The 26,380-nt window shown below is 49.7% G+C and overlaps 1 protein-coding gene across 11 annotated transcripts in view; it reads left to right on the top strand.

The window, feature by feature from the left end:
* AMBRA1 (autophagy and beclin 1 regulator 1) overlaps positions 1–26,380 on the top strand; it is a 173,507-nt gene that overhangs the window by 142,676 nt on the left and 4,451 nt on the right. For all 11 annotated transcript variants that reach the window (XM_035012697.1, XM_035012693.1, XM_035012692.1 and 8 more), the window contains 4 exons: positions 621–775; positions 14,692–14,831; positions 22,252–22,344; positions 23,631–23,824. In XM_035012697.1, the coding sequence (XP_034868588.1) occupies positions 621–775; positions 14,692–14,831; positions 22,252–22,344; positions 23,631–23,824 (582 nt within the window). The remainder of the gene's footprint in view (positions 1–620; positions 776–14,691; positions 14,832–22,251; positions 22,345–23,630; positions 23,825–26,380) is intronic.

Below are 26,380 nucleotides of genomic sequence, written 5' to 3'. Positions count from 1 at the left end.
TTGTGACGGCCACGGATAAAGGAGGAGCTTTGGTCACGGCTTGGCACACTCCTACACTTCAAGGCAGTTTGGTATTGTGGATTAAAAGCCCCTAAAGTGTATGTTCTCTTTGATCCAGCAATCCCACTTCTAGGGAAATAATCAGAAAACTATACAAAGATTTATCTACAAGGATGTTCACAGCAGTGTTACTTATCATAGAGAAAAATGTCAAATGGTGAAGAATTGCTTAAATAAATGATGATGCACAGACAGGGCAGAATACCATTTGGCCTTTAAAATGCTCTTATAGAAGAATATTTAATGGTGGAAAAATGGTCATTACGTATGAAGTGGAAATAGGAGATTTCAAAGTACTATTTACAGTATGGTGCCAGTTTTTTAAGATATGGTGCTGTGATGGCAATGGTTAGCATTTGTCAAGTACTTTCTGTATGTCATACATTGTACTCAGTACTTGACATGCCTTCTCATTGTCCTCCTCACTGCACTCCTGTGAGAGAGCCCCTGGGTAACCAAAGATGCAAATTGGAAATAAGAGAAAAAGACTGAGAGGGAACATTATTTCCTTGTGATGGCAAGAACTCTGGGAAACGTCTCTCTGTTCTGTTGGCTCTCAGGTCCCAATGCCATTTCGGTGAGCCTGTCCCCAATGGGCCGATACGTAATGGTGGGCTTGGCCTCGAGGAGGATCCTGCTGCATCCCTCCACAGAGCACATGGTGGCCCAGGTCTTCAGGCTGCAGCAGGCCCATGGTGGCGAGACCTCCATGAGGGTGAGTGCCATGGCTCATGCCTCCGTTGTAGGGCAGCTCTCCAGACTTGGCAGGGTAGTGAAGGTTAATGGTGTGACCTCCCAACCCGGGTGAGAGGTAGCATGTTTGTAAGGAGTACGAAAGACTGCTGTCCAGCCCATCTGTGACCAGCAGGCTTCACTTTTAGAAGCTCTGGACTATTAAAAGGCAGGAGCTTTCTCACACCCTAGTTCCTGAGCTGAGCTCCCGAGAGGCTTGAAAGTATCTTTGGATGAAGCCCAAACTGAATACCTCCTTACCTCAGTGTGAGACCTTTGGTCTGGAGATACATGAAGGACACAATGAAATATTTATGCTTATTAAAAAAATTTTTTTTTGAGGAAGCAAGCTATAAAAAGTGATATATAATATGAAATGTTCTTTTCTGTGGGTTGTAATCATGTTGGAAGATGAGGCCTTTGCATAGCTGCTATGCTCTTAACCGTCTCATCCATTTTATTAGCAGAAGAAGGTCCTATTGGGACCCTCTCTTGTCTGAGGTGGACCTCTCTTGTATTGCCATAAAAGCCTTCTGGGCATCGTGGGGTTAGTGGCCTTCTGGACTCAACCATACTGGTGTCTGAGTTCCCATGGGGGCTCATTTGCTTTTGCCAAGGGGAATTGAGCATTTGAATGGTTCTCTAATTAGATGGTATTTAAGCTCTGTCTCAAGCTAAGAACCTGTGAATTCCCTTAGCACTTTGTGTTGTGCCATTTATAGTTTTATGCACTTGTTTATGTGTTGTTTTGTGTTTTCTTTAGCTGAGTGGTATGTATGTTTATTCTGCCCAGTTAGGTTCAGTGTAAGCTCCTTAGGGACATATCCCCCAGGGCCCTTCATTTAGTGCGATGCATGTAGATGCTTGATGCCTGGAATGGAAGCATTTGTTTTAAAGAAAAAGCTAGCGATAGGATCCATTATGTAGAAAGTGACAGAAAGTGGGTGGCCTAGCGTGGTGGTCACCAGCCTCTTCCTCCCATCTCCTACAGGGACCCTCTGTCTGACTCTACTGAGTCACTTTCCAAGCACTCTGAATTTCAGAAGGCCCTTTCTTGCCAGTGTGCCTTCTACCTGCCCCTCCGTCCCCCAAACCTGACTTTGGCAGCTCTTTCCCTTCTGCGGGACCTTTCTAAATCACTCCCTCCTTGTGCCACCACCCTCCTTGGTTCCCCCGAGCTTATGTTAACACTCATCACATCAGATTGCACTTAACTTGTTTCCATGTCATTCTCCTCTTTTGGACTGTGAGCTCCTCGAGAGTGTAGACCATATCTGTGCCATGTTTATGAAGTCCAAGTACCTAAGAAGGAACCTGACATTTAGGAGAAGCTGAATGAATGGAAGAGAATCTCAAGAAAAGCGTCCTCCTTAGCATTTCTAGGGGATAACGAGCAGAACCAGTGATAGGTGACAGCATGTTCCACGAAGCCCCTGAAAGGGTAGAAGCAGGCAGTCTGTGCTCTTGACATCATACTGACAGGAAAGTCCCGATTTCTGAATCCCAGGTGACTTTGGAAGGATCTGGTATTAGGTGCTTGGGAGAGGACATCATGAAGTTCACAGGCCTGTTTTCTTACCTAGATATTTGAGGATGGACATTGAGGTTTAGTTTACATATTATTTTGCTTCTCCTCAGCAGATTTGGATGGTAAAAGTACCTGGTGTCTGCCTTTCACTACCTAGAATCCTGGTCCCAACAGCTGTTCTTCTAAACCCTTCCTGCCTAATTGTGAAATAATTGTTTATAATCATTAAGAGACAGGATCTGATTTCGGCAACACTAATGGACATCTCCAGCCTCTTCCGGAAGCCAGGGCTCCTGCCCAACTCCCGGGTCCAGCCTGCCAGTCCTCCATCCTAGCAAGGTTCCTCCTTCCCATAAGTAGCTAGAAACATCTGGCTGAGGGCAAACAGCTACAGGGCGGAAGCCAAGATGTTGTCACATATGGGGCTGGCAGCTCAGGGAATGCAGTTGGAGGAGTCTGCTGAGGAGGTGTGGTAATCCACTGCTGTCCTGCTAAGGGGCTCAGGGCGGCTAGCCAGCTGCTGTATGCCTCGTGACAAGAGCTATTTCTCAGGCCTCCTAGTGAGGCTTTTTTGATTCTCAGTAGGCACCATCTGCCACTTAGGGAGCTGAAGTAACTAGAAAGCTCCCATTTGGGAAGTGTTCCTCTCACCCAAGAGACAGGATCCAGCCTTCTGAGCAAGGTTTTGCTTACCCTTTTCCACCAAGTCTGACTTTAAACCCCTGCGCTACAGAAAGGTTTCTGGTTTTCCAGGTCTTGGTTGCCCCTTACCTCCAGAGGCACCAAAGCATTCAGCAAATGTCCCTGAATTCAGTCATTGGTGGAAGGGAAGACACCAGCTTTTTTGGATAGCTGTGCTGTACCACCGTTTAAGGCAAGAAGTGCCTTTTTGTCTGAGAACAGGGAGCGAGGGTTTAATGGGACAGTAGAGCATCTCCCTCTCTGCACAGGTAAGTATAGGTGGGTGTGTCCATCTGTAATGTCAAGCTCTGTCTTCAAAGGAATGCTTTTGTGGGTGATGGGCCTGTCCTCAAGCTTCTCTACTCAAAATCCCCCTTCATTTTAGTCTTACCTCTTGGAATTCACTATGGTAATATTCAGAGAGGTGAGCTTGTTGGGCCAACAGACAGTCCCAGGAGAACGTCCTCCAGAGCATTGACTTACCTTATTTTAATTCCCACTAAGTGACATCTCTCCCCAAGAGATGATCTCTTACCCAGTCCCATATGAAAAGTCTTCTGAAAATCAATGGCTAATTGCTGGCTTGCCTTGGTGCATTTATTCTGAGCGGTTCTTCAGACCTCTGGATTAGTGCTTCTCAAACTGTGCTCCTTGGATAACCTGCATTAGATGTCCTTGTCAGAAACAGACAGCACTTGAGGCCTCAAGAGCCACATAAGAATGGGGCGGGAGGGGCACAGGTGTTTGTATTTGTAAAACAGGCTTTCCAGGTGATTCTGATATGTACTCGAGTTTGAGAACTGCTGTTTTTAATGACTGCTTTCTTCATTTGAGGTCTCTGCCCTCAGCGTCCTCAGCAAGGAAGGGACACAGTCTCAGGTTTACTTGTGGTTTTATGCATGGTGCTCTGATCCTTGGCTAATCTTGTTGTGGGCACAGTGGCCTTTGGGCTCCATTTCCCACCAGACTCTTACTTGGCTTTTTGGCTGACTGTGCTTCACCTCCCATCTCTTCTCAGCTGTTGCTGCCCTCCGGGGCCCTCCCTTGAATAGCCATGTGCTGGATTCTGTTCTTCGCCCATGTTGAGCCATTTTAATTTTTATCCTTGTTTCTAGGATCAGGGTCCTTTTGATATTTCCCTTCTCTGCTTCTGAGGCTAGGCTCAGTCTTCCCAATTTTAGTATGATTGGCAAGTCTGGAAAAATAAGACTGAGCACATGTTTTATCTCTCCCTTCCCTCCGTCCATTCCAGCCTCCTCCAGGCTGGGGATGCCACTCTGCCTCAGGGGCTTATTTTCAGTCTGACTCCCTTGCTCTGGAGCCAGGGAGGGCTTTTTGTTCATTTCTGTTTGGTTTTTTAAGTTAGGCATTTGGAGATTGCTGAGCTGAAGTTTTGCTGAATTCTCAAAACACGAAGCTGCCTGTGTGCCCTCCCTGCTTTCATTTTCTAATTGGAAGAAGGCATAATATTGTAACAGAAAACTGCAATTAATTTTCCAAAATAGTGGCAACTTGCACATTATAATAACTTTGGTTGTAACCAAGTGAAAGCATAATAACAAAAATATAAAATTACTAATGACACCAGAAATAGTCCTATACCATACTGCTCTTCCACTTTTGTGTAAGTAATAAGTGCTGTTTTACCTACAGCAAAAGTCAGCAGCTGGGGGTGGGTGGGGTGGTTCTGGGGCATTTTGAGCTGGAAAGCAAGAATAAGGATTAGTGCTTTCAACACAGGAAGTAAAATGCTGTCTACTCTTCTTCCCAGATGCATAGACCATCCCCCCAGCAGGTAGGGGATGTGGGCACATAAGTGGTTCAGTAAGAACTGAAGCGGTCCTCACTGCATAATCCCTGCAGGTCCTAGAGGCAGGGGTTGCTTGAATCTCACCAGTGCTGTTCGCTTTTCTCTGTGGTCATTTTATTGGCAGAAGTGATGAATGAGGGGCGCCTGGGTGGTTAAGTCGTTGGGCGTCTGCCTTTGGCTCAGGTCATGAGTCCAGGGTCCTGGGATCGAGCCCCACATTGGGCTCCCTGCTCGGCGGGAAGCCTGCTTCTCCCTCTCCCACTCCCCCTGCTTGTGTCCCCTCTCTCGCTGTGTCTCTCTCTGTCAAATAAATAAATAAATAATCTTAAAAAAAAAAGAGAGAAGTGATGGATGAGGACACCATCATTTGACTTGGATGGGAGGAGCTCTAGGACAGAAAGCAGTTTAGCTCTCCTTTCTCTGTGGAACAGCATAGTGCTCTTTAAGGTAAAGCCTCAAATACTTAAGGGTCAATTTTATTGAAAGCTTTTTCTTTGTGGCTATGTGGTAAAACTGCATTCAGGTGTCGAGCAACTGTTACCTAGATAGATTATTGGTCTGGAGGGGGTGCTGGAAAGAGACCAGCCCCTCTCTCCTTCCCTCCCTCTCCCCCTTCCTTCTCCCTTCTCTCCCCTTCCTCTTCCCCTTCTCTCCCCCATTTTCCTCTCTTCTCCCCCTCTCTCTTCCTCTTCACTCCCCTCCTCCCCTACTTCTTTACCTTGAGAGTTCTACTCTTCAGTGGTGGACTGTCCCCATTGTGCACCTTCTTCCTCTGGAACTCTGGCTCCAGAGATAATGTATCCCCCTCATCCTCAAGCAGTCCTAGGAAGCAGGGAAGGAAAGGAGATTTGTTACCATTTTTTTTTTTTTTACAGACCTACGATCTACTCAAAAGTAACTGGGCTGTAGTTCTCAATGTGTACTCCCCTGGGACCACATCAGCATCATCAGAGAACTTAGTAGAAATTCAGATTCTCAGCCTCATGTGAGACCTGCTGAATCAGAGGATCTAGGGGTGGGGCCCAGCCATCCTTGTTTTACCAGGCCCTCCCGATGACTGCGCACTCAGTCAAGATGGAAAACCAATCATTGACTGCATGGGGATTCTAGTTAGACCTCACCTGTCAGTGTAACTTTGTCCTTTTCCTTTTTGCTCTCACCCTGTCTCTGGAACCTCATCTGATTTATGTCTATGGCTCCTATTAACCAGATCTTTCAGATACTTACAGGAAGTTGAGAAATTGATGAGTACCTCCCACCCAAGGCATTCTGGATCATGCTAGCATCCTAGTGATAGTACTTTAAGAACCAATGCCGTGAGGCCTTTTTCCATTTCTGATTAAAATTCTTACCTGCCCACAGTTGACTTGAGCTCTTAACTGCCAGCCCATGCCTGCTTGCCTGCGTGCTATAGAATACAGAGATGCTTCAGCTTAAAAAGTGAGAAGCAGTATCTTTATCTTTCGCTCCAGGCCCTTCCCCATCTGAAGGAGTACTTCTGGAGTTCCCTTTTCCAGCATTCCACCTACTGTTATCCTTTGATGGGATACATCACTATGATGCCCATTAATGGATATCTTAGAGTCATCCTGATTATAAAGAAACATCGGTTGTCTTCTTTTTATAGCCATTTTCGGTCATTTTTACAGCCATCTTCACAGAGCCCAGTGATGACTGATTATTATTATAAGTTCATTAAAATGAACCACAGAAAAGGCTTGGTATCCAGAGTGTTCAAATTAGTCACAACTAAATTGTAGCTTAGATCCTGGGGCAGGATGGGTGTCTAGTGCTGTCAGCACTGACCAGCATTTATGTAACTAACATGTACAGGCTCTTTGGGCCTGTCCTAGCTCCATTCTTCAGTATGTAATCTTCACTGTAGCCTCCTTGCCCTGAATTTAGCCTGTGACATAATCCACTTCCCTAGATTCTGAAAGTTTGATTTTCAAAAGTGATCTAGAACTCTAGTTCAATCCCAGAGTATCTCCAGAAATCTAAGAGAATAAGCCTTTCTTAATCTTGTTTGGCCTTGGGAGTGGCAAAAACCAAAAATGAAGGTATTTTATTTTTGTATCCTGGAAGGGTACTATTTCTTCAAGGGGAGATTGGGATAAAAGAGAGACAGCTTTGTTGTCAGAAATGATTTACTCCTTCCCAAGATTTTGTCCTCATTAATTTTCTTAAAGCTGCCTGTCAGTTGATTAAAAGCTGCTTCCGCTGCAATTATCTTAAAGTTGACTTCTGAGATGTGGTACAAAGCATCTATCCTCAGAAAGTTCCTTTCTTCAGCACATTGCAGGAAAGGGGGAGGGAGTAGGGGAGAATCAGGGGTGTCTCTGATGCAGTTTGTCAGAGAAGGGAGGGGGCAAGATAAAACATTAAAAATAACAGTAGAGCTACAATTAGTTTAGGTGAATTTTTCCATGACAGATTCCTCTCGGGTAACTGTAATGATTTCTTTTCCCCCATGGCCTCTTAGTAGAGTGCAGTCTATTCTGTGCATTATTCTTTACATTCAGCAAAATTTTATTGAGCTCCTACTATGGGCCAGGTATTTTGTGAGGTTGGGGAATGCCATGCATAAAATGGACCTAGACCCTGCTCTCTTACCACACAACTGGCTTGCTTTTATTAAAGATTTTATTTATTTATTTGACAGAGCACACAGCAGGGGGAGAGGGGGAGGGTGAGGCAGACTCCCTGCTAAGCAGGGAGCCCCACACGGGGCTCAATCCCAGGACCCTGGGATCATGACCTGGGCCGAAGGTAGATGTTTAACTGACTGAGCCAGCCAGGCACCCCCACAACTGGCTTCTCGACTGGTCTTTGCAATGCTGTATTCCCAGCCTTCATTGCACGGGGCACACAGGAGACACTCAGCATTTGTTCCAGGAATGTGTGTCCCTTTGATATCTTGTGCTCTGTGTATTCCCCACACATGCATGAACACACACCCCTGCTCACCAGCACCAGTCAGTATGTCTAGCACATGTCTTAGTGATGGTAATTGAATGGAAGTATCAAGGAGATAACCCTTATGAAAATAGGGCGTGTCCTACTCATTTCACAATTGTGCCCAATATCGGTTTCTTGGGGTGCTAGTCCCGGCCCTGAGACATGGTGAGAGATTCCCAGTAGATAGTTTCAAAAGCAAAAGGCAAAATGTTTTGTTTTTTTCAAGAATTGGTAGGAGAACCAATTCTTGCATTTGTAGAAGCTGAACATATTTTAATGTATTTTAAGTATAAAATACAAAACATTTTAATGTTTAACCATCCTCAACACTCCTCTTCCAAAAATATATATCAGCTAAAACATGTGGAATGTGTTGGAATATATTGAAAGACTGTTATCCAAGGTGAGTATCTAGAACAACTACTCATTTGGCCATTTCCTTTGAGATTTGTGAAGCCAAGGGAAGGTCAAGAACTTGTGCTGTGCACAGACATGTGGGAATAGGAGGAAGGAATTATTTTAATTTTGGGGGGATTCCAGGAGCATTAAGTGCCTCAGTATTTCATTTAGCACCAAAGTAGGTCCCTCAGCTGAAGGAACCTCTCTGCTTTGATCCTAATAGCCTGAAATGGCCTTTGGAAAGCATCAAGCCAATTGAAAAATAAAATTCTTGCCCTTTGACTGTCTTTGCGGGATCCCTTTGAGAGGAGTAAGTGAATAAGACAGAATTTACAGGTCTCAGTAAATCACAGGAGGTTGGCTAGAAATGACTTCAAGGCAGCAGACTGTCAATGGCAGCCAAGGGCAACACATTCCAAAAGTTAAGAAAAGGGGGCACCTGGCTGGCTCAGTAGGTCGAGCGTGTGACTCTTGATCTCGGGGTCTTGAGTTCAAACCCCACGTTGGGCCTAGAGCTTACTTACTTACTTACTTACTTACTTTATTTATTTATTTTTTTAAAAGATTTTATTTATTTATTTGACAGAGAGAAAGAGAGAGCACAAGCAGGGGGAGTGGCAGGTAGAGGAAGAGGGAGAAGCAGGCTCCCCGCCGAGCAAGGAGCCCGATGTGGGGCTCGATCCCAGGACCCCGGGATCATGACCTGAGCCGAAGGCAGTTGATTAACCAACTGAGCCACCCAGGTGCCCCATACTTTATTTATTTTTTTTAAAGATTTTGTTTATTGGAGAGAGAGAGCAAGCAAGGGAGAGCACAAGCCGGGGGAGGGGCAGAGGGAGAAGGAAAAGCAGGCAGGCTTCCCCGCTGAGCAGGGAGCCCCTTGTGAGGCTCGATCCCAGGACCCTGGGATCATGACCCCAGCTAAAGGCAGATGCCCAACTGACTGAGCCACCCAAGCGTCCTAGAGCTTACTTTAAAAAGAAAAAAAGAAGGAGCTCTTGCTCTTCTTTTCTGCTGAGAGAACTTTGGTTTGGACAAGGGTGGTCTAGGCAGATTTATTCCTGCTTCAGCTGAATAAAGGGAAGAGGTAGGTGAGCTGGTATTCTGAATTATATATATTTGCTTAGATTAATATATATATATAATTATTTATTTTAAGATTTTATTTATTTGAGAGAGAGAGAGCGAGCACAAGCAGGCAGAAGGGCAGAGGGAGAGGAAGAAACAGACTCCGCACTGAGCAGGGAGCCCCATGCAGGGCTTGATCCCAGGCCCTGGAATCATGACTGAGCCGAAGGCAGACACTTAACTGACTGAGCCAATCAGGAGCCCCTTATTTTTAAATGGTCACTTTAAAATCAACCTCCTACAAGTTCTAAACTCCAAAGTAGAATGTAAAGAAGGCTTAGAGACAGTAAAAGAAATGAAAATTTCTGAAAAACAATCAGATTTTCTTAGAGATGAAGAAACTTCAGTAATTCATTAAGCAAGTCTGCAGCTCAAAAGGAAGAAAAGATGACCAGAGTCTCTCCCCCCGCCTGCTCTGGGAAGTGTACATTTCTCAGCCTCTGACAAGATGTGTAGCCATCCATTTCCAATGGAAAGGTCAGCTGTCTCTTAGTATCTCCTTTCCATTGATTTCTCCCTCTTTCCAGAGAGTTAATTTTCCTCTAGTAACCCTCTCTAAAAGCTTAAGGCCTCCCCGATTTCCATCATTACCAATAAGGCATTTTTCCTCTTCACATTTCCTTTTTCCCTCACAGCCCCCTTAGCTTGTGCCTTCTCTCGTGGGCCTTCCAGCCTCAGTTTCCAGTTGTCCCCTACCACCAGCTTCCATTGTCTTAGTTAAAACAGGGAAGATCTGCTGAGTGCACGCGACCTCTTGCCACCGTGGAGCCATTCCAGTTTTACAGATGATGAGCTTCCCAAACCCAAACAAGATAACCACAAAGTTTTTTCTTTCAGCTTCTTAACTGAGCTGATCTGAACAGTGCCATTTGCTGCTTGGACTAATGGTCTGAGCTTTATTGCTATGCAGCCGGAAAGAAAACATCTTGTTGAGGGCAGCAATACTTTTCCTCTAAATTTTAAGAGGGTGGAGAGGAAGGTTTCCCAGTGAGCAACTCTGGTCGCCTCTCATTCTTTTCCTGTCCACCTCTGAACAAGAAACAAGACCTCTTTAGTTTTGATCTGGAAGCTCTTTTCTTTCTTTTTTTAAAGATTTATTTATTTGACAGAGAGAGAGACAACGAGAGAGGGAACACAAGCAGGGGGAGTGGGAAAGGGAGAAGCAGGCTTCCTGCTGAGCAGGGAGCCCGGATGCGGGGCTCAATCCCAGGACACTGGGATCATGACCCTAGCTGAAGGCAGACGCTTAAGGACTGAGCCACCCAGACGCCCCTGGAAGCTGTTTTCTTTTGCTCCTACTTGCTCTTAGTTTGAGGGATGGAAGGGCAAGGGGTACGAGAGATGGTCTTGGACCCCAGAAGTGGAAGAATCGTTATCTTCTCCCACTCCCTTGGAACCGTAAAGATCTTGGCGACCTGACTCATTCCCTGGTGACGTGCTGAGACTGCACTGAGTCTCCTTCTAGCATATTGATTCCAGTTCCCTTCATGGATGTTAGACAGAAATGAGAACAGTCTGCTTGGGGAGGGGGGTTACTGTCAGCATTTGTCATCTACCAGGGAGCAGCTGTAGCCGAGACAGGTGAAACTAGGACTCTGCCAACATGAATCAGCAGCGGGGTTTTCCATCCAGGCCCACAGAGGGTCCCCACATCCGGATAATCCTCCTCCAGTGTCATGGAATTCGGTGGTACAGCTTCATGGGGAAGAAGGGAGAGAGGGATTTTTGGCAGGCCCACCCGGTTTTGTCCTGGACGAGTGTTAAGGAAACCTTTACTTGAGATATATTTGGGGTGCCTTTAAGGGAAGGCCAGAGCCGTCCCTTAACACTGTTTCAGATCTTCTTTCTTGTCAGTGCAGATGAACCTTGAATTTACAGAGCCAGGGCTGGTCCCCACTGGCGTCTGGGAGGAGACTGCTCCCTGAGTCACTGGGTTGGAAAGACTGCTGGCCGAAACCCTAAATGGTGTGGGAGTAGCCAGAGCTACCGAACCTCCTGTCCACATTGGGAAACTTGTTGAGCAGATACTCTTCTTGTCGCTAGGACTGACTAATTGTGAGGCGTATACCCCCCTCGATGAGGTGCTTTGAGAGCTCCGGCCAGAGAACAGAGTGGGAACTACATCTCTGGATGGTTCTGAAAATGGGCCAGGTTCTCCTTCCTCTGGGCTCCTTGAGTTTCAGGCATGTGTGAATCAGGAGTATTGGACTGGATGGCCTCTTCAGGACTGTAAAGCAGCGTTCTGCCCATCCGGCATCCTCTGTGCTCTCATTACCCACCCCCCATATGTTTTGCTCTCCTCTCCCTCTTTCCCACCCCCGTATTAGAGTGTGATAAGCAAGCAAGTGCTTATCAGGAGTCCTGGAGGCTGCTGATCCTCACGTGGCATTTTCTGGCTTCCTGCCACAAAGCGGGATTTAGTCTTAATACCCAAACATAGGAGGAGACGGGCACTTGGGAGTTGCCCTTTCAACGGTGTTTAAGGACTTGACAGGGGTCAGGGACCAGGGGGGACTGCCATAGTCCGAGGACAAATCAGTGCGCCATGACTACTATAGTCATGGAGGTTGTGAATATCTGTGCAGCAAGGTCTGGGGGTCTCAACCTTTAATGACCTCTCCCCTGTCCATCTGACCTTGTCTCACCTGAGCTTGGTCATCCATCATACTGGTCTCTTGAGGGTTTTGTCTCTAAAGTAGGTTCCTGTACTTAGAAGCAAATTGATAGTATTTGCTTATTTTCTCTGCAGCAACTATAAAAGGTAAATATGTGACATGTGAGAGGCTTGTTTGCTTCTTTACTGGTCTGGAACATTTCTAGAAGAGTTCTCTTAGCTTTTCTTTGAGACCTCCATCAAAAAACTCGGCACAACCTTAAAGCATCTATTTTACTAACCTTATTATCCCCCTTCTTGCATGGCTACTTTCTCTGCCCAGCTCCCTGAAGTTATGAATTATCATGACTTTAGGTGAGACTCCTTTGTGAAGCTTTGTAGGGCCGCCACAGGCCAAGACCAAAGCTCCCCTCGCCCAACCCACTGAGATTAATACACATCCCTCCTTAATTAACCCTGGGTGTCCCCTCACTCATGCCACCGACCCTTGAGGTGAAGGAAAATTAAACAGTCAGTGATCCTGGCCACACTGGCCACACTGGTTAGATCCCAGCCACTTTGTCCTCTGAGTGTATATGTCAACTCATATTTAACCATCTGACCTATTGGGGGGACAGAAACCATTGATTTCTGGGAAGGAAAACCTCTGTGAGAAAGGGTAAAGACACCACAGCCCAGCCCCTGATGTGAAGGAAAAGAGTTGATGAGGTGCGCAGAGCAAGGCAGGCGCTGCCATCTTCATGGAGAGTCGGCCATCGAGGCTGGAAGAGAGTAGTAGCGGAGGTTTGTTGGAGGCGCCTCCCTGATTCATATGTGCAAGGAAGAGACGATCCGAAGGTCAAGCAACCACGTTCTATATGACTAGTTTAGAAATTGATAAACTCCATTGGGCTCTTTTTCAGTAGTCTCCTCAGTTACACAAAAGATTCTTGCTCATTCTTACATTTGGAGTTACAGAAAGGGAGGGCGGGGGAGGTTCTTAAAGCGGCAGCCGTGGGGCAGTCAGCCTTATGCCTCAAAAGAGAGCCAGTTCCTTATCTGTAAGAGACCCATCCAACTTCCGGACGGCGCAGGGCCGTTCTGGCACGTGCCACCGGCTGCCCAGGCACATTTCTCAGCACCACAAAGCCTGGGAAATCGTCACAACAGGCTTCTCTGTGTAGGTGTCAGGATGTTGAGAACTCGTGCTGCTTGCTCTGCGCTCCATTCTAGAGCCCGTCCCGGGGAAGGCCTTTCAGGTAGATGCCCAAGGCACATGAACAAGCGTTCCCGCATCCAGGGCTTATCACTTCATTTGTGTACGTGCAGTGGACCCTTAGCCAGTTTTTATGTCCTTTCTTTCCTTTTTTTTTTTGAATTTTAAATCTCTCATCCGGGTAATCTGAAAAGTAATAATTATTGTACCACCCTAAATTCATTTTTGAATATTACTTTCTGAACCACATCTCGTTTGGTCTCCCATTTTTTTCCCTCCATCAGGGGGCAGGGAAAGGCAGATGTAGTTCATCCCCGTTTTACAGATTAAAGCCTGAAGAGGCCAAAAGGGAAAACCTTGACTAAAACCCCAGTTTATAGATTCTTGGCTTTCTCCTTTTCATAGACCCTAACGACCTTTTTTAAAGCCCCAGGTGCAGATTCCTGGTAATAACAGCAACAGCTATTAAGCAGTGAGCTTGCACTGTGCCAGGCATTTTCTACACATGTCTTTTCATCTCTCCAGTCATTTGGCTGTTGGTGCTGTCTCTCTCTCTCTTTTTTTTTTAAAGTAGGCTTCCTGCCCATGTGGGGCTTGAACTCATGACCTTGAGCTGAGATCAAGAGTCAGATGCTTAACTGACTGAGCCACGCAGGCACCCCAAGTGCGGTCTCTTTTTAAACTGAGATCTGGAGATGTCACTATTCTAGAGAAGTGGTGTCAGGACTCCAACCCAGGGCTTTCTGATTCGAAGGGAAGTCTTCATCCTTCATTCTCCCACTGCCCTGCCCCTGTCTCTGACTAAAGTTGCTGTGGAATAGGGTGCAGCTCAGTGGCCAGAGAGATCGGAGGTTTTCTTTCACCTCCGGTCCAAACCCTAGCCACAGCTAAGCTGCCTCCTGAGAAAATAGTAGCTTTGGAAACAAGCCGACTATTGAAGGGGACTCTCTCCCTTGGAGAAATGGAAACGATCTATTTAATGGCGATTTATATAAGCTAGAAAGAAATCACGTACCTGGTTCAAGATCCCCCTCTCCCCTGCTTCCTACATCTTAGTGCACCTTTTAGCTTTCCTTAACAATAGCAGTTTTAACATTGCTTTTAATTAGATGAATTAAGAATGTTCTCTGGTGTTTTCACCCCCTCCCGCCCCCCTATCACCTTCAGTTCCCCATTGCTGTGAGAGCTGTGATTGCCATGGTAACGGGACTCCCAGTTGAGCTTGACTCTCACTGGTCTTTCTGGTCAGGGGAAAGTTAGGGGCAGGCCTTTCTGGTGAACAGAGTTCTGACTGCCTTTCCAGGGGGCTACCTTAAAGCCATGAAAAGAGCTAAAAGGCTGTAAGGAGCGCACAAGCAAGCTTCCTGCAGAAAAGCCCAAGTGTGCCCTAGTCTTGCTTGAGAGAGTTGTAGCCTTCCTCCTAAAGTAAGAGGGCCCCAGCCTCCCAAGTTTGCCAGTATGTGTAAGAGGCCTTCTTTCCTCCCTGTGGTTAACTTGCTTCCAGCCATAGAAGGGACTTTGTTATTCTTGGTAACAAATTTTTCTCCTCGAATTCTCTTTTCTTCCCTCTTTTCTCCCCCACCCAGAGAGTTTTCAACGTCCTTTACCCCATGCCTGCCGACCAGCGGAGACATGTCAGCATCAACTCTGCCCGTTGGCTGCCCGAGCCAGGGCTTGGCCTGGCCTATGGTACCAACAAAGGAGACCTGGTGATCTGCCGACCAGAGTGAGTGGCCTAGGGTGGGCGGCAGCGTGGGCGGGAGGGGGTCATCCAGGCCGAGGACGGGAGTAATCGGCATCATCTGTGGGTCTGGCCGTGAGGTGGGGTCTTGTAGATGGGAAATAGAAATTCTGCTAGAGCCTGCCTCATTCTCTGCGTCACTCCATAAAGGGTACTTTTCACTTAGGGTTGCTAGGGTTAGCTCTCTGTCCCAGAAATCTTCAAAAGACTGGTTTAGTTATTATGTCTTCTTAAATTTTAGGCAGTATTTTTTCCCTTTGTTTTCTCTTGTTCTCTGGTTACCTATTGATAGTAAAGTTTCCCTGCAGGCAAAAGCATAGATATCAAAGATTCTTTTCTAAACGCCTTTTGAAAAATTCAACAGGTGGTCTTAGGTTTGTGTAAATGCCACAGACATAACTTAAGAAATAAAATTGGAAATAGAGTATTGTTAAAGCCCTAATTTGTCAGGCCACTGATCTCTAACAGCCTGGCTCTGTGTCCTGCCTGTTTTCCTTTCTGCTTGCGCTTCGTAACAGTGAAGGCAAATTGAAAAGTTCCATTTAGAATCAAAATGCTTGTTATCTGGTCTTGAAGTAGGGGATAGGAGGGGACACTTCTGTCCTGGGTCCTGATGACACCCCTTCCCCTTCCCCTGGTGTTGTGGAGGATAGAGGTCTCTTCTTTCACTTGAGACCCTGGGAGTCAGCCAGGTCTGTCATCAATTTCCAGACCCAGCCAGGTGGGGCACGTGAAGCTCTGTGCTTCAGTGCAGATCAGGCTGATTGCTGCGTGGGCCGCCGCAGGGTTCCAGCTGACTAAATGCCACTTCTGCCTCCACGCCGTCCTAATGCTGTCCTTCACTTGGCGCAGAGTCTTCTCCAGGGGTGTTCTGTGGATCACAGAGCATGGCGTGACTGCTCTGGTAGGGTCTCTGGCTATTGGAAGTGTCTGCGTTGCCTTTTGATAGGGCCTTTGGTGATTTTTCCTAGGGTGTGTATTTGGGTCAGTTCTTGTGCCTGGTAGGTGACTGGTGACTGAGCCCTTGTCAGCTGAGCTGGGTCAGTGGCTCAGGAGAAAGGAAACCCAATTCTAAGGGCAGCTCTTTCATTCTATCCTGCATTTTTGGAACCCCTCCCAAAGAGAGGCTGCCGTCTGCGACCGCGGTTCTGCCAGCTGCACTCTCCTCAGGTTCTGTGTCCAGAGGGCCCCCCTCACTAGCTGCTCGTGCCTTTCCAGAACCAAACCAGCCTCCTTGGCGACTGTGCCGCTGTTAGTCCTGGCGCTGGGTCTGTCCTTTTCTGCCCTCCTTCTGGCCTGACCATAGTCCTGGGATCAGTCTGCTCTGAGCTCTTTCTTTTTCCCCAGAGCACACGAGACTGATTATCTTATCTCACCCTCTTAGGAGTTCATAAGAGGACTCTGATAGGCATCTTTTCCAAAACTGGCACAGAATTCTGGACCATAATTTTATTCTTAACCAACACTGTAGTTACAGGCCTTTCTTTCCCTGTTTCTCCAAGACATCCTTCCTCAACATTGTCTTGTCTGTAGCTCCAGCCACTAAACCTTTGTCCCAGCCAGACTCCCATCCCCTTCCCTTGTAAAATTGACCTGCTCCCACAGAGGCAGAATCCCTACCTCCAGTTCGTCGTGGTCCCTCAAAGGCTTTTATGTCTGAAACCCCGGCCTCCGCACTTGGTGTGAGTCACAGACACCTCAGCCAAACATGAAGCTGGCTTTGGCCTCTCTTCTCTCTTGTCTCCCATATGTCGTCTGCGACATCCAGCGTCAGCAGGCTGGAGCCATCCTGGACTGCGTGGGGAGCGTAGCCGCAGGAACTCAGGCCTCTTCCCCGATCAAGGGGGCACTAGCAGTCGACACCACCAACAGTGGCCCACCACAGACCAAGTCGCGTTGGCCCGAGGGAGAGCTAGCTTGGCCTGCCTGTGTGGGGTTGCTGTTTCTCCTGAATTCTTGGGTCATTCTGGCAAATGCCCCAAATCTTAGGGCTGCATATTTGAGGGAACCATGTAAATTAAGACAGACATGACTTTGTCCTAAGTTGTTCACAGCTTCTCCGCTTCTCAGTCCCCTTCGTATCTGTGGGATTTGGCTTCAGGCAGGGAAGATGGAGCAGTATTCAGGTAAAGACGGGAAGACTCAGCCCAGGCCTCCCAGCAGATAGATCAGTGACAGAATTAGGCTTCCTGACTTTCTAGTTCCGCGCTCTTTCCTACAGCTGGTTTTTTAACCTTTTTTCTATCATGAATAACTTTAAAATTCTGATGGGGGCGCCTGGGTGGCTCAGTCGTTAAGCGTCTGCCTTCGGCTCAGGTCATGATCCCAGGGTCCTGGGATCGAGCCCCGCATCGTGCTCCCTGCTTCGTGGGAAGCCTGCTTCTCCCTCTCCCACTCCCCCTGCTTGTGTTCCCTCTCTCGCTGTGTCAAATAAATAAAATCTTTAAAAAATAAATAAATAAATAAAATTCTGATGGAAACCATGTAAGCTCTTCCACAGAAAAATATACCACAAGAACATCCAATTTCATTGCTCTCTTAAGACCTCAGGTAAAACATGCAGCTCTAGATCACGTTGAGGCATTGAAGAGGGTCAGGTGATTGACACGGAGGGAAATGAGAGAGGAGAAGCGAGAATGTTCACATCTTTTGAACAGTCTGTGGTTGGTCTCTGGCCTAGAACAAGGAGAACAAACGAATAGGACAGTAGGAGCTCAGCGTTGTTGTCTCTCCGGTAGATAGGCAGCTGGCCTGAGGCTCACCGCCCTTCCCCTGGTGACAGAGCTCTGGCACAGCTGTTCCCGAGGGCACAGCAGCCGGCTGGCCAGGGTTACAGCCCTCCCCCCAGAACAGGTGGTTGTCTGCCTTCGTCCGCCGACACCGGCAGCTGCACCCCGCTTCCTGCTCTCTGTCTGCCTCTTGATTTCTCCTCTGTTGTCTTAGCCTCTGCACTCTCTCCAAGCACAGACAGAGGTCACAAGCCCCTTGGGCATCTTTTGGTGGTACTAAAATCCCACTGATAGTAGAAGAAGGGCCTCAGGAAATACTCCCATCGCTCTAGGGAACCACATTCTGATGACAGGCGAGGAGACGAACACTAGCCCTGTAGCCCCTGTGCAAAGCCATTAGGGTGGCTGGTAGCCCGGTCACCCCACCCTTCCTAGCAGTGAGGCCCTCCCTTCTCCTTTGCTTTGCTCCACCCACCCACCCCCACCCCCCCGCCCCGTCACTCCTCCCAAGCTGCTGCTGTGCCTCTGGCTGACTGCCAGGCCAGCCAACACCCCCACCAATAACCATAGTGGGTGTGAAGTACCAGATTGATGTGAGGGGGTGCTTGCTCACTTCCGGCTTCATAGATCAGCCCTACAAATGGGGGGGAGGTGTTGCTGGGAAGACCACTGCTTCTCAGAGTCAGCTCTGAAGACAGAATTGAGGGACTCATGCCAGAAGAAACTAGGCCAGGACTGTGGGGCATCTGGCCCCCTGGCTGAGTGTGGCACCCCTGACAAGGCCCCAGCTCTGTCCCTTAAGAGGAAGCTACCTCTGTAAACAGTGATTGCAATCAAGCATCACTGACCAAGGAAGAGAAAGGCACACGCCTCAGTCAAAAGAGGAGCCACAGAGACTTCATCTTTCCGGCTGTCCCACAAGAGCCAGGTGCCAACTCTTTCCCACGTTGCAGGGATAGTGGGGATAAATGCCCGTCCTTCTTTCCAAATAGTATGTAAGTGATAGATGAAAGAAGAATATTCTCAAAGGGAATATTCCCTAGAAGTGGAGAAGTTCAGGGGTGCCTGCCTGGCTGAGTCGGTGGAGCATGCAGCTCTTGATCTCAGGGCTGTGAATTCGAGCCCCATGTTGGGTGTAGAGATTCCTTAAAATCTTAAAAAAAAAATTGAGAAGATCGGAACCATAATCTGCATGAGAGCGTGGTCACCACTGAGAAAGCTAGGACAGCTCCTAGCTATGTTCAGGCAGCCCCAGAAGGTCCCAGGTGTGAGGGAGTCACTGAGCCCAGCCCAGAAGCACAGCTTACAGATGGTGCTGAAGGAAGCCTAGGGTGAAGTGGAAGTAAGTCCCTCTGAAAAGGCTGACCCTGCTCGGCCTTCCCGTGCTTCCTCAGCCCTTTGTGTGTTTGCCTGGCTATCAGGAAGAACCCGGAGCTAACAGTGACTCATTGATCCTTACTAAGACCCAAGGAGAAAAGAGATAGTTGGGAGCATTCTTCAGCTTGTAGACAGAAATCAGTGATACCGGGTATTGAAGGCTAAGAGTTTTAGTCGCCAGACAGGGTGTCTTCAGGTCTGATCCTTGGTCTAGTACCTGGAATTTTAACCAAACTTTAAACACGAGCTTGTTGTAGTCAAGCTGCTCTGACCACAGAAAGTAGAACAGGTCCGGGCTCCAGTAGACCTGTTGGTGAGGGGCAGAAAGGATGGGGGGGGGGGGGGGGCAGGAGAAGCACATCTGCCAGACTCCGTTGTCTCGTGCTGCTTGGCCGTCGACCTCATCACTGAATGTCCTGAATCCGCAGCTCTGAGCTGACACTGCATGCTGCCAGATGGAAAGTGTTTGAGGGGACCCTTTGATCGTCAGCATCATGCTGACAGTCCCAGCCCAGAGAGTGGGCCTTCAGGTGGCCTGTCTTCTGAGACTGGAAGGAAGGTTCCTGGTCGTGCAGCTCATGGCTCAGCATAGGTCTAGTGTGGACAGTTTGTTGTCGCTAACCGGCCCTGGCTAGCAGGAATTAGAGGAAGGATTTGGCAGGGCCCCAGATGGTACTGCCACCTGTCAATAAATCTTGACAAGTTTGTAAATCAGAGGCTCCCTGGCAGCTGGCTTCACATGGGGCCTCATGGAGCCAGGATTTGCTCAGCAAACTCTGCAATGATGGCTTTGTTTTTGGAGGCCTCTGTTGTTGACCTCTGGCCCTTTGCCTCTTCCGTTGTGGAAGGTCCTCTCCTATCTCCCCTGCCCTGCAGTGCCCCTGCTCTTCTCAGACAACACCCACAAAAATAGCTGAATGCTCTGAAGAGGAAGGAGCTGCTCCTTTTTAAAGGGATGGTCTGAAGAAGATCACACCAAATCCGCAGCCCTGCGGGCCCCCGGGGGTAGCCAGGAGCGGTTAGACCAGACAGGGAAGGAAGAGCACCTGTGCTTGGCTGTGGCTCTTTCCCTCCAAAGACACTCGCGTGCCCTCAGGTGAAGTCCAGTCCCCAGAATCTTCATGACCCTCGAGAGACAGATGAGGGGTTCCAGCCTAGGCCTGTTCCCCTTCACCTGCAGTAGCACAGCCTCCTGACACGTGGTCCCTTGTCAGCCAGGCCCTGTCCGGTGCCCATCCTGGCTAATCCTGACTTCACTCCGCCCCGCGCCCCCAGCTGGCCTTTCCCTCATGACCCACTGGCTTTGATTTCTCTGCTTTTTGTTGAAGAAGTTCTGCCATTAAAGGAAGATGGCTGAGGCCTCTAGATTAAAAAGTTGGCTTTTGTCGGAGCTTGTCTTAGCTTGGGCAGCCGTTACAGAACACCACAGACTGGGGGATCTTAACAGAAATTTATTTCCTCACAGTTCTGGAGGCTGGAAGTCTGAGATGAGGAGCCAGCAGGGTTGGGTTCTGGTGAGGGCTGTCTTCCTGCATCCTCACATGGTGGAGAAAGCGAGAGATCTCTTTCTTATTCTTCTTTTTCTTTTTCTTCTTCTTTTTTCTGAGATTTTATTTTTAAATAAAATTTTTAAATAGGGGCGCCTGGGTGGCTAAGTCTTTAAGCGTCTGCCTTCAGCTCAGGTCATGATCCTGGGGTCCTGGGATCGAGCCCCGCATCAGGCTCCCTGCTTCGTGGGAAGCCTGCTTCTCCCTCTCCCAACTCCCCCTGCTTGTGTTCCCTCTCTCGCTGTGTCTCCCTGTGTCAAATAAATAAATAAAATCTTTAAAAAAAAAATTTTTTTTAAATAATCTCTAACACCCAACGCGGGCTCAACCCCAAGATCAAGAGTTGCATGTTCCACTGACTGAGCCAGCCAGGCACCCCACTTTTGTACTCTTCTTATAAAGCCACAGTCCTTTTGGATTCAAGTCCCACCCTTATGGCCTTACTGAACTTTAATTACCTCCTAAAGACCCTCTCTTCAGCTACAGTCACACTGGGGTGGGTATAGGGCTCCAATATCTGGACTGGGGGGGGGGGGATACGGTTCTTCAAGCACGTGTGGGTGCCCCCTCCCATTTAGGAGCCAAGCCGGCTGTTCTGAGTATCTCTTTCAGTCTCCAGAGGGACACCAGAGTTTTGTTTTGTTTTGTTTTTTTGAAAGATTTTATTTATTTACTTGACAGAGAGATAGAGCAGGAACACAAGCAGAGAGAGTGGGAGAGGGAGAAGCAGGCTTCCTGCTGAGCAGGGAGCCCGATGCGGTGCTCGATCCCAGGACCCTGGGATCATGACCTGAGCTGAAGGCAGACGCTTAACAACCGAGCCACCCAGGCGCCCTTGTTTTGTTTTTAAGTGAGGTCTGTGCCCAACGTGGGCCTCAAACTCACGACCCCGAGATCAAGAGTCCCATGCTCTACCAACTGAGCCAGCCAGACGCCCCAGGGACACCAGAGTTCTGATGGGCTCAGACACCTCTTCCCCATCTCCTGTCCCCACCTTCACCACCAGCACCCCACCCTCAACCACAGTGACTGCTAGGTAACACCTCTTCCAGGAAGGAATCCTTAAAAGCAAAGCAGTCTGTGTAACAAGATTGCTGCCTAGGGTGGCTTTGTAGGTCATTATAGAAACATGAGAAGCCACTGCTTCCCTTCTGGTAGCAGTGCCCATGGGCGATTAGAAGAAACGGCTTAATGGTCCATTACAGGGAAAGGAGGAAGCAGGGCAGGGTTGGCAGTGGGAGAACTGAGAATGGTAAGGTGCCTCATTTTCCTTCCTGCCTGCCCCATGGCAGTAGGGAAGACCCAGTGGCAAGAGCCTATGCTTTCTCCGTTTTGGAGCACGAAGTCCAGACTTTAGGTGGGGCTGTCTATGGCACCCTGTCTCTCCAGGGCCTCCCCAGCCTCTCATTTGCCATCTTAGCTCCTTTCTTTATGTCTGAAGAACACTTAACCCACTGCCTACGGATAGGGTGGCTATTCTTTAGCTATCTCTCAGGCCCAAGGAGGAGCTTGTTAGGCATTGTTCAGAGGAAGGAAGAGACTAAAAACCCACCACTACAGGCATTTGGGCTGTTGGAGAGTCGTCCGCATTGCTCCAGTACTGAGCGTCCTGGTCTCAGCTCCGCCCCAGGAGAGACTAAAGAGGGCTGTCGGGCCACAGTCCACAAAGCCCAGGAGGTGGAAGGAGTTCTGGCCCTTCTTTCTCTAATGCTCTCCACCTTTTCTCCTCCACCCTTCCCAACTGATTTTCAGGGCCTTAAACTCTGGTGTTGAGTACTACTGGGACCAGCTGAACGAGACTGTCTTCACGGTCCACTCCAGCAGCAGGAGCAGTGAAAGGCCTGGGTGAGTTTGGGAAGGAGGAGGGCACAGCTGCAGGAGGGAGGCTTGTCCCTTCCTCCTGTTTCAGATGGGCTCTCGAGCAGTGCCCCCGGACTGCTCTGGGCTCTCTGGGTGCCTCTCCTCAGCCACAGCAGCTCCTCTTTGATCTGCTTCATGCATTGAGCTTTTGCAGTTTCATTTGAGAAAAGCATTCTATGGCTGAGGAAGAGAACAAAACCTCTGCTCTTAGAGTCTTGATTGAGAACAAACTAGGACATCCTGTGGCCCTTTCCCATCCTGGCCATGGTGTCTGGGCACACTGGGGTAAGGAGAGAAGACAGCACTAGGGAGGGATGCTGTCCCCAAGAACTGTGCTTGTGGCCCAAGGAGAATCTGCGGACAATGCTGCAGGTGACCAGGGCCTCGGGGACCAAGCTGCTCAGAGCTGTAGCCCAGGGACAAACCCTCCTCAGGGGCCAGAGAGTAGAAACCTGGTACCGACCCACTTATCACTTAATTTATTAATGAAGACTGGAACATTCTGACAAAAAGTGCTGGGTCAGTAATACACCTTAGGCAATCGCTGCTTCCTAGAGGAATTATAGGGCACAGCTAGAGGAACAGTCCCCAGAAGCAGCTAGAAAGGAGTGGCTGGTGCCTGTCACGGAAGTCCTGGGCTCCCTCTGCTGCCAGCCCCAGCTCTCCCAAGGGGCTGGCACCTGGGGAAATGCCCAAGGGAAGAGGGCTGCCAGCTTTGGGCCTGGGCCTTGCTCCCAGGTCAGCTTGTGCTGCCTGCCTTCAAGGACCTGCTGTGGGAAGGCCCTGAAGGAGTCCAGAAGGGCTTTTCCTCCAAAGTGGAGAGCCAGGGAAGATTCCAAGAATTTAAACTAGAATCCTGTCAGCATATAGTTAGAGGGAAGGAAAAGCTAAGAGAGGAAAGGTCCTTCTGCTGCTGCTCACCCTTTGTCCCACAAATGTCAGCTGGTGGCTTCCTGAATGTAAATAAGAGTCTTAAGATCAGCCACCTCTCCCTCCCAGAAAGACACTCGCTGTTTAAGGGAGTGACAGAACTAGCTGGTTTGCAAACTTGGGTGGTTCTGCAGCCTCCTCTCATTGTCCCAGAGCTTGGCCTGATCCAGAGGCATGACCTGCCGTCGGGAGGGAGCGCAGGAGCACAGGGCTTGTCTTTGGAGCCTGTGGCCTCTGCTCCAGGGGGCTGTGCCCTGAGGGTCGGTGGGGAACAGGTGGGACTCTGGGAGGCGTGCTGTCCCAAGCCCTGCCTGACTTCTGTCTGCCTCTCCCCCCCCTAGAACTAGCAGAGCTGCATGGAGGACAGACAGAGACATGGGTCTGATGAACGCCATTGGGCTGCAGCCCCGGAACCCCGCCACCTCCGTGACATCTCAGGGCACCCAGACTCTGGCCCTTCAGCTGCAGAATGCCGAAACGCAGACAGAGAGGGAGCTACAGGAGCCGGGGACAGCGGCTTCGGGTCCTGGGGAAGGTAAGAGTCACATAATTCTAGAGGGGAATTACGACGGGGGGGGTCCTCTCACCCCTCCTGGCCCCTCCGCAGAGACAGGTGGTGCTGAGAAAGGGCCCTCCCCTCTCCAAAGGAGTACCCTCTTACCTGCTTGGGAACGCTCCCCCGGTGGCGCGAGGAGTGTCCTCAGGCAGGAACAGCGTTTCCCTGATCTGGCTCATTGTTCCCAGCAGGCTGAGCTGCTCGTACAGCTCTGCTCAGCTCCCACCAAGTACCCTGACCGCCCTCTTCTGTAAAACTTGGAGGATCCAGGCTGTTCTTCCAGAGAGAGCACACAGGAAGTGGCCTAGATACGGAAGAGCCTGCAGGAGAGACTCAGTGCCACAGGCTCTTGTTCTGGGACGAGCACGTGGGGCCTGGGCACGCGGGGCCTGGGCTTCGGGGCTGACCCACAGGGTAGCTTGTCGAGCCGCGGTTATACCCATGGCTCCTTGCTGTTCTGGCTGCGGCCGGCACACCAGCAGCCCCTTCCTTCACCTTCCTCAGGCGTGGCTCGGCCAGCCTCAGCCCTGGCTCTGTGCTGGCCTCACACTTCTGAGAACCAGTTAGCACTTCCCAGCGGTAGAGCTTGAGCCACTCTGGAGTCTGTCGGCAGCTGTGCTAAGAAAGCTGTTCTCACCCAGTCGCTCTCCTTACCCGCGCCACAGCCTCCTTGCCGGTCGGAGCTTCAGACAAGGCAGCCTCCAGGCACACACACATGCTTTGGGTCTGTGTTGAGCCATTTGCTCAAAAAACGGCCACAGAAGGAAGAGCCGTGGTGTGCGGGAAGCAGAGTAACAGATCTGCCTGTGTCTCCCAGGGAGCAGCTTTCCATCCTGTAGCCCCACGCAGGGCGCTGTCCCTTCACCACCGTGAACGGAGATTTTTAAAAATTGAGTCCGTTTTTTGGGCCCAGGCCACATCCTCATCTGAGGCCCATGACTCTTCGTTGGTTGTGGCCAGTTTCAGAGGCCAGCACCTCATTCCCATCGTGTCTCCTCGCCCCAGAGGAGAGCAGGTGGCGGAGGGGGAGCTCTTCAGAGGCCAGAGGCGCTCTGCGGCAGGTACAGCCCTCCGGCGCTGGAGTGCGGGCAGGGTGGGCTCAGGTAGCACGCTGCGTCGGTCTGGGGCCCCATGACCTTTGCCTGGAGCTCTGCACCCCAGCCCTTCTCAGCACCCCAGTCCCTTTCAGAAAGCCCCTCACGCAGACAGAAGTAAGGGGAAAGGTGTGGGTGGTGGGGAGGTATGTCACTGGCCAGCTCCATCTCTCCTGGCGCCAGGAGCCTTGTTCTGAGGTGCTTCCCCCCCGGACCACCAGCCTCTCCTGCCACTCTGGTAGCAAGGCAGGGAACCAGGAAGCAAGAGTCTGGCTCTCTGGCCCACCTTTCCCATCCAGCAGGCAGGTGTCGCAGCTCCGCACACCGCTGCCTCCACTCTCACCCCTGTTCCTCTCTCTCCGTGTTGGCCAACTGATGGCCGCAGCTGCAGGAACATGTAGAGGAAGCCCTTAGTGAAGTTAGGTGACCCTTTTCCTGGCCCTTGCTAGAAGGTGGGGCCAGGGCGGGAACGCCTGTGCACCCCTACACACCAGAGGCCCAGGGGGGTTAGTGGGGGAAACGGCCCTGCCTGACTGACTCACGTTCTGGGGCTGCCCCTCCTCCCTTAGCCCTTTTCTTGTCAGCACAGAAGGGTTTCCAGGCCACTCTTCATTTTCTGACTCTCTAAAGATTGGATTAAAGTCTCTTCAGCTCTTTATAGGACTTCCAGGAAGAGCCTTCCACAGGGGAATTTTGCAAGTTATCAGCTTTTTAGCTTGTCCACCTTCAAAGCTTCCCTACCCTGTCACTCGGAAATGGAGGGGAGCGTTCCCTGGGCTCGCTCTTTGCTCTCCACACTGATCCAGTGCCTCCCGGCATACAGTAGGCACTCAGGAAGTTTGTGGAATGGATGGATTGTGTGAAGGCAAAGGCGGCCTGCCCCTGAGCTTGGCTGTGCTCACTCTTGCCTGTCTCTGACCGCTGGAGAAAGGTTGCCTGGGCCTTTTCTTGTCTGGTGCAGATGAGAGCCCCGCTACAGTAGCCTGGGCCCGGGGCCAGGGAACAGCAAAGGTGGAAAGCGAGGGGCTGGAAGGCTAACGGGTCCCCCGAGGGCAGGAAGGGCAGCTCCTCCTTTCCCTTCCACTCAGCCTGGCTTCCCTCTTCTGGGCAGTGAAAGCCCCAGAATTAAATGCAGTTACAGGGCATTATGGGAACTTGCTGATCCCATCCTGGCCTCCGCACTCAGAAAGTACCTTAGAACTTGCCAAGGAAAAGATATCCTGTCAACACTAACTCAATTTCCCATTTTTCAAAGGCAAAAAGAAATGCTTTGGCTAGGGAAGGAGACAGCAGAATTAACCTCTGTGGCCACTACTGCTCCTAGAGCTAATAGCTTGGATCCCCGGCCACAGCTGCCTTTTCCCTCAGGCTCCAGTGTGTTTTCTTCTTGCAGAATGTGCTAGCTGCTTCCAGTGGCTCTTAGCCTTGGCTTGGAGTCCCT

Source organism: Mirounga leonina, unplaced genomic scaffold (assembly GCF_011800145.1).
Source record: "Mirounga leonina isolate KUSES-001 unplaced genomic scaffold, KU_Mleo_1.0 Mir_166, whole genome shotgun sequence".
NCBI lineage: Eukaryota > Metazoa > Chordata > Mammalia > Carnivora > Phocidae > Mirounga > Mirounga leonina.
Note: the sequence above shows the minus strand (reverse complement) of the source record. Positions and strands in the feature narration are given on the sequence as shown.